The 6,780-nt window shown below is 40.5% G+C and overlaps 1 protein-coding gene across 2 annotated transcripts in view; it reads right to left on the bottom strand.

Annotated features, from left to right (window-relative positions):
* Nucleotides 1-1,738: 1,738 nt before the first annotated feature.
* The window catches only part of LOC146516169 (protein AF-17-like), a 34,472-nt gene continuing 29,430 nt past the window's right edge, over nucleotides 1,739-6,780 (bottom strand). For both annotated transcript variants that reach the window (XM_085164096.1, XM_085164095.1), the window contains one exon: nucleotides 1,739-5,243. In XM_085164096.1, the coding sequence (XP_085020222.1) occupies nucleotides 5,208-5,243 (36 nt within the window). In that variant the 3' untranslated portion in view covers nucleotides 1,739-5,207. The remainder of the gene's footprint in view (nucleotides 5,244-6,780) is intronic.

Raw genomic sequence — 6,780 nt, 5'->3', positions numbered from 1 at the left:
AAGAAGTCTAAAGCTTGCCTTATTAAACAGATATAAAAAAGGTCATTCAGTATATCAAAATGAAATAATAACTTTATGTAACTGTTTTCATGGCCTGATAATAGCGTCATGATGATGCAATGCTTATGTTGGTGTGTATGTGCATGTTCTCCCTATAAATATACGTATTATGAGATTAATAAAGGATGAATCCTCACATAGACCCAATGAAAGGGGAAACATTTTCAGACTAAAGGAGTAATAAATTGCAAAAAAATAAATAATAATAATAATAATAAAAAAGTTTTAAAAGCCACGCAGAGATCACCAGACTTACTTTCCAAACGTTGCCTGAGGTGGAAAAAAATTCAATATTTTTGAACGTAAACGTCATTAAATTGGAGCCTAAAATCACGTGGTGCTGATGGTTCGATTTCTGATCCCTTTTTATTTTTTGTTTGCTTCCTTCTGGTAAAACTTTACAGACTCCGTGTCCTTTCACAACGCCGACGATAAACAAACCTTCCCGTGAGGTCTGGTAGAGTCTCAGTGATGCTGGACATCACGACTGGTTCAGAAAGCAACAGCTTGGAGTCTTACTGGTTCAACAGATGACATCACATAAACCCGGGCCCTCATTTTACCACGTGTATTAACAGTGTTGGGGAGTAACGGAATACATGTACCGCCGTTACGTATTTAAAATACAAAATATGAGTAACTGTATTCCGTTACAGTTACCGTTTAAAAAGGTGGTATTTAGAATACAGTTACTTTGTTGAAATAAATGGATTACACGGCGGTACTTCCCTGTTTCATATTGTGGCGGGTCAGGACTGTTTGGGTTTTGTTTGACAGCTACGTTCTGTTGTTCCAGGCGGCAGCGTTACGGTTGCCATGGTTACAGGGTGCCGCTCTCTGCGTGTTTCCTGGGTGAGAGAGGCCTTTTTGTTGTTGTTGTGCTAAGCTAATAGGCAGAATGCTACAGGTATAGCTCTAAAGAATGTAGCATCATGGGCAGTGTAGTCTGTGCTGCAGGGAGAATGGACTGCCATACACGTTATGTGTCTGTGAGCGATGGAGGGAGAAAAAGGAAAAGTACGAGCTGTCATCGAGCAAAAACGGGAGCTGGAAGCATGTAAATATAATAATAACCACTGCAGCCAAGAAGAGAGCCTGACGAGCCCAGATGTAAGTAAGCTATTAAGACTCGACTGTACACCGTGTTCGTGTTTTCCTCCAAAAACAATAAGTTCCGTTGGAGCAGCCTTTCAACGCCTCTCTCTGTCTCTGCTAGCAAAGTTGACCCAGACAACAAAGTAAAGCTAGTTTTCAGCTACGAGCCGACACGAACCCACCGTATTAGCCAGAGGTCCCTTTACTACGGTTCGGAGCCGCGGACCTTCAGTAACAGTAATAAATCACAGCAATAGTACATTCATGTAGTTGTAAACAGCATGATAATATATTAAGTAATCCAAAGTATTCAGAATACGTTACTCTCATTGAGTAACGTAACGGAATACGTTACAGAATACATTTTGGGGCATGTATTCTGTATTCTGTAATGGAATACATTTTTAAAGTAACCTTCCCAACACTGCGTATTAATCAAATGGCCAACTGGGTGTAACCCCAAACTTCATACCATTACTGCTGACCCCTTAAGAGTTAAACCCACATCCTTAGATCCTCACGCAGGAACCTTCTGACTGCAAGCTTAGTCTAATTTTGCCATCAGGACTCATCGAACTGAGGACATGAGGCTCGCAGAAATCCTAAAATCCTTTAAAGCACGTCTTGAAAGTCAGTTTTAATTGTCTGCCCATTTTAACATGAATAAATCAGTTTATTTCCAATAAACCTCCAAAAAAGGCGACCTTTTCATAAACTTTACAGCACGTAAGATAGAAAACATTTTCCTTCACTTTCTGTATTTCTCATAGTGCTGTAAAGTCAACGTGTTCACTTCACCTGAAGTCGATTCCTTTACGGTGAGTAAAATACACCCACAGTCAAATCACTCGACATCCAAGAGAAAATGTCAAAGAACTCAGTAAAATACATTTATTGACAAAAAAAAGTTGTCTTAATCTGTCCTTTTAATTATACACACAAAAATATCAAAATACTTTACAGGGATTTTAATCTGAATATCGTCAAATTTGCTTCAATCGATTCTCTCAAACAAATACACTGTACAATGACAACGTGCTTGTCCTTTTTAAATTCAGTGCTCATTTCATTTCCTTTTTTTTTCTCTTCAGGGAACAATGCATTTAAAATTATGCATAGCTATTACTTGGTATTTAGCGATACATTTGAGAGACATCACTGCATTTCATGCAATTCATATCCCGATAGTTAACTTTGCCGTCCGTCAGACGTCACTCGGAGCCAGGTGCTTAAATGTTGCAATACATAAAAGATACACAGTACGACATTCATAACATGAATTATCTTTACCCAAACTTCAAAGCTTAAAAGAATGAATGTGTTTTTACACAAACATATTAAAGTATACAACTCGGATCTCAAAAAAAACAAAACAAAACAAAAAAAACATAAAAAAAAAAAACATTTTACAATTGGGCCAAAGCGCCCCAGTGCAACATGAGAAAGAAACTGTTTCAGAAATCCTTCGCGCCGCTCTGCAGGCGATCGTGTTGTCGCGCTGGTCATACTTGGTAAATTGCAGACCTCCCAGCAGGAGTCACGTTGGCTCATGTCTTTGTCAACATTCTCCTTCTGTCATTGCTACAGTATTTATCACCAACCACTGAGCTGCGTGAAGCTTCTGATGTCTACATGAGCTGCTAACAACATAACATAAAATAAAAATAGATATCACATGTATGGGAGTTCGTGTTCAAGACTCCAAACAGAGTGACAAATGAAGGAAGGAGGAAATTAAATAATCCCTTCGCTTGAGGGCGGAAAAGGTGAAATGGTGCCTTTGTTAGTAAAACTGAGCTAAGCGGAGGTGTCACTTCATAAAGTGGAATGGAAGGAAAAGCTTATTAGGGGAGACCAGGGACACCTGTAACACCCAACGCTAATGTATCCAATCAGAAAGCTAGGACGACGACACACCGGCAGGATTAACGAGCTCGTGTCCAAATTGCCTTTTGTCTATTTTAATGCTGCGAAAAGGAAACGCAGATCGTTCAGTCGTGCTACATTAGAACATCATTTTGACACAGAAGGAATGAAAGCTAGAAGATGACGTTTTAAAAGTCTTCTCAAAAAACGTCTAGTTTCTGCTCGTCTACACCACAGACAATAAACTGCTGCAGTTTTTTTTCATTGAAACTGCAACATATGTCATGTTTTTGATGCAACTATTTTGTGACTGTGAAGGTTCTCAGTCATCCAGGTTATCGTAGTCAAAGGAGCTTGCAAAGAACCCACACCCAGTTTCACACCTTGGCTCAGGCGATTAGAGGATCATCAGGGGGTCCTTTTGTCCCTCTGTGGGGGGAAACTCCCACTAGGTTTATATCTGGGACTCTCCACCATTTGACCTTAGAACTGAAGAAGCTTCTCGGATGAGAGGTGAAACGTCTTCAAGCAACTTAAAGAAGTCCAGACGCTTTTCTTTGCAAGCTCCTTTAACTATTTTGCGAGTTGTGAAATAAAATGTAAAAAACCCAAAACGCCACAGCTGCCCCCGGTCGCCCTGCAGCCTCCCTGTTTCCTGCATCGATTCTGTTTCTGCAGCGTTTTCATTACGAGCGGTTCAAACTGCTGTGCAGATTCTCTACAAGTCCTGTTTCTCAGGTGTCTGAAGCGCAAACAACTCAAAAACATTCCAACACAAAACGTACAATAGAAAATGCTTTGACACTTTAGTCACCACTATACGCTTCACACGTTTTTCCACTGTTGAAATTATCAGTCAGCTATCAAAAGTATATAAATGGGCTTAGGAAGAGAGCTTTCGTTGGACAACGTGACCCTCCGTGCACCCGCAATAAAAAAAAAAACACGTTATCAAAGAAAGACGAGAAGAGAGTGAGCCTTTGGGCTCGTGGTTTCCTCTGTAAATCTAACATCATTAAGGCATTATCTATCCAGTATTGCTAAAAGAACAGCTAGTTGGTGGACATGAAAGGAATATCTATGTATGACAGTAAAAGACTGACACTTCAGGACAGGAGTGCAAAATACTCAGAAAAATCAAAAACCTGTTAGTCCCTAGCGACCTATGAAGTACCGAGCATCCTTTAGAAGGTACTGTGTTGATGGCTAATTTGCTCTGTTAGCTACTAACATGCAAAGTGCACACTTGTTTAGGAAAAAACTATTAATTTCTTACTTACAATTTCCAAATGTTTGGTTTCGTCCGCTTAATCTCGACAGCAACTAGAAGGATATAAAAGTCTTGAGAAACTCTGGCGGTGTCTGGAACAAAACCCGGCGCTCGCCCGCAGACGATGGCGGCTTTCTGGACACGCAGGTGCTGTGTCATTTTTACATTTACATGTTAATACCTTAGAGCAAACACCAAGATATCTTTTTGGTGGGCATTTATATCCAGTGAAGGCTATTGTGGTAATGAGTCTGCACAAAAGTCAACAATGAAAAATACAAAGTCTGAGGTAATAACTAGCTTAATGTCGAAATGCCACGAACCACACATCAAAAATGATTGCATGTTTATCCTTTACATAATAAGTGCCCGTCAGAGGCTTCACATATAGAAGATCTGGATGAAACTGAGTGGGGTGGACACAAAGGGAAGACACAATATCGAGGAAGACAGTTGAGGTTGCAGGAAGTGGCAGAAGTCCGCTTTTTTTTTTTTCTTGCTTTTTTTCCTCGCTGACTGACTGAATGGAAACTCTGGAGGGAATTCATGAACAGTCAGTGCTCGGGAGGTCAGAGAAGAGAGACTCAGACCTTCGGTTCATGAACTCTGCCTTCATCAGCAGCCCCATTGGTCTAGCTAACAAATTAGTGCAATTTAAGAAGAGACCACTGTATTCATGCTCTCTGAAAGCTGCCTACACACAAAAAAACCCTATGAGAAGAACCTCTGATATCAAGCATTTCAAAACACGAAAAACTTCACCTTGACATTAAAGTCCATCCTGTTGTACATTCATAAAAGAGGGCTTAAGATAAAGACGACAGAGAAGGAGAAAGTCCTGGAAATTTGACCTCTTCAAGGCGGCACGTCATGCCTGATGTTTTCATCGGAGCTGCTCGTGTGTTGTGGAGAAACATCAGCCATTCTTGTCTCCACCTTTCTCTCCTGTAGCCTGAAAACACAGAGAGCAGAGGGTTTCCAGCACATCTTCACTAGGGCTGCCACAAACGATTATTTTGATAGTCGACTAGTCACCGATTATTTTTGCGATTAGTCGACTAATCAGATCATCATCCATTGGACATAAAACATACAGCTTATTGCACCAGCAGCATCTGCTCTTATATAACTATCATTAGCTTACAGCTTTAAGTGTTTAAGGTATGTGCTAACTAAAAATAAAGACAAGATGAGAGTTAAATTTTTAAATCAAATTTTAAAGACATTTGCAGATTGTTTCAATGGAGTTTAATCTGCTTGATGTTTATTCAGATGTGTAAAAACTATAACTTTAATCTCAGCCAAACCGATTTAATCAGGAACCAATAAAATACTTAAAAAAGCCAAACAATAACATTTTTAAGTTATCTAAGTGACTTATATATCATGTTTAACCTGAGTAGCGAAAGACGGCGGTGGGTTTGAAAACGATTTGCCGGGAGTCCGGTGTTCTCACGGCTCTAGTTAGCCTAGCCCCCGGCTAGCTATCGAGCTAGTGGGTAACAGACGTCTCCGAAAACGTCGGAGCGCTTTTGAAATATGTGGTGTCTTGATAAACTGAGCAGATATTTGAGGTTTACACAGCTACATTCTCGCCTGAAAATATGTTAAACGTTTATTTTGTGACCCAGAAAGAATAATAAGAGTAATATTAAAACGAACTAGCTGCTGCCATTGTTGACAACTGAGCTGGGCCGCGCTATGAATTCTGGGACACAGCTTCTTCTTCTTCAGGGTTTAACGGCAGCTGGCATCCTTGTACATGCAGTGCTGCCATCTTCTGTTTCAGTCCGTTATTACACTCTTAAATCCTACTACTTATTCCTGCGTCTTTTGGGATCTTACAAAGCGTCAAACGAAGCGTCGACTATTAAATCAGTCGTCGACGATTTTAATAGTCGACGTAATCGTGACTTGTCGACTAATCGTGGCAGCCCTAATCTTCACCTTCATCTGAAGTATAACAGGATGTCCAGATACCAGCGAAATAAATGTGGACTTGAGGCCACTACACCCCGAGCGCGTTGCTACATGAAATTCAGAGTTTTTCAGATGCGAGCTTGTTGCGTAAGCGCCTTCACACACTGACAAAAGTCTGTATGAGGTTTCGTGGTTTGATCCAGGAGCTGAATCTGTATAATGGCCGCTTTCATATGTGTTTCATGATGTCAGCGGGTCAGTTCGAGCTCTCGTTGGCAGAGTTGGGATCACGTCTGAGGAGGCAGAGAAATGATTTCAGAGAGCCGACTGACCGGAGCAGCATGGAGCTGTGTGTTAAACTGTACTATTTAACCACACGTAGTAACGTATATACAGCACCAGTGCACGTTTTGAGCTGCGCTGCTAAATGGAATGCTTTGATTGGTCAGATCTTTTTATTCACATATGAAAAATTGAGCTTTGACGCAGAAAATTTGTCAGTGTGAATGTAGGGTAGGAATAGGACAAATCTTTGTAAAGACATAAAATATTCGCATGGATTTTAAGTA

This window comes from Neolamprologus multifasciatus, chromosome 6, assembly GCF_963576455.1.
Source record: "Neolamprologus multifasciatus chromosome 6, fNeoMul1.2, whole genome shotgun sequence".
Lineage (NCBI taxonomy): Eukaryota > Metazoa > Chordata > Actinopteri > Cichliformes > Cichlidae > Neolamprologus > Neolamprologus multifasciatus.
Note: the sequence above shows the minus strand (reverse complement) of the source record. Positions and strands in the feature narration are given on the sequence as shown.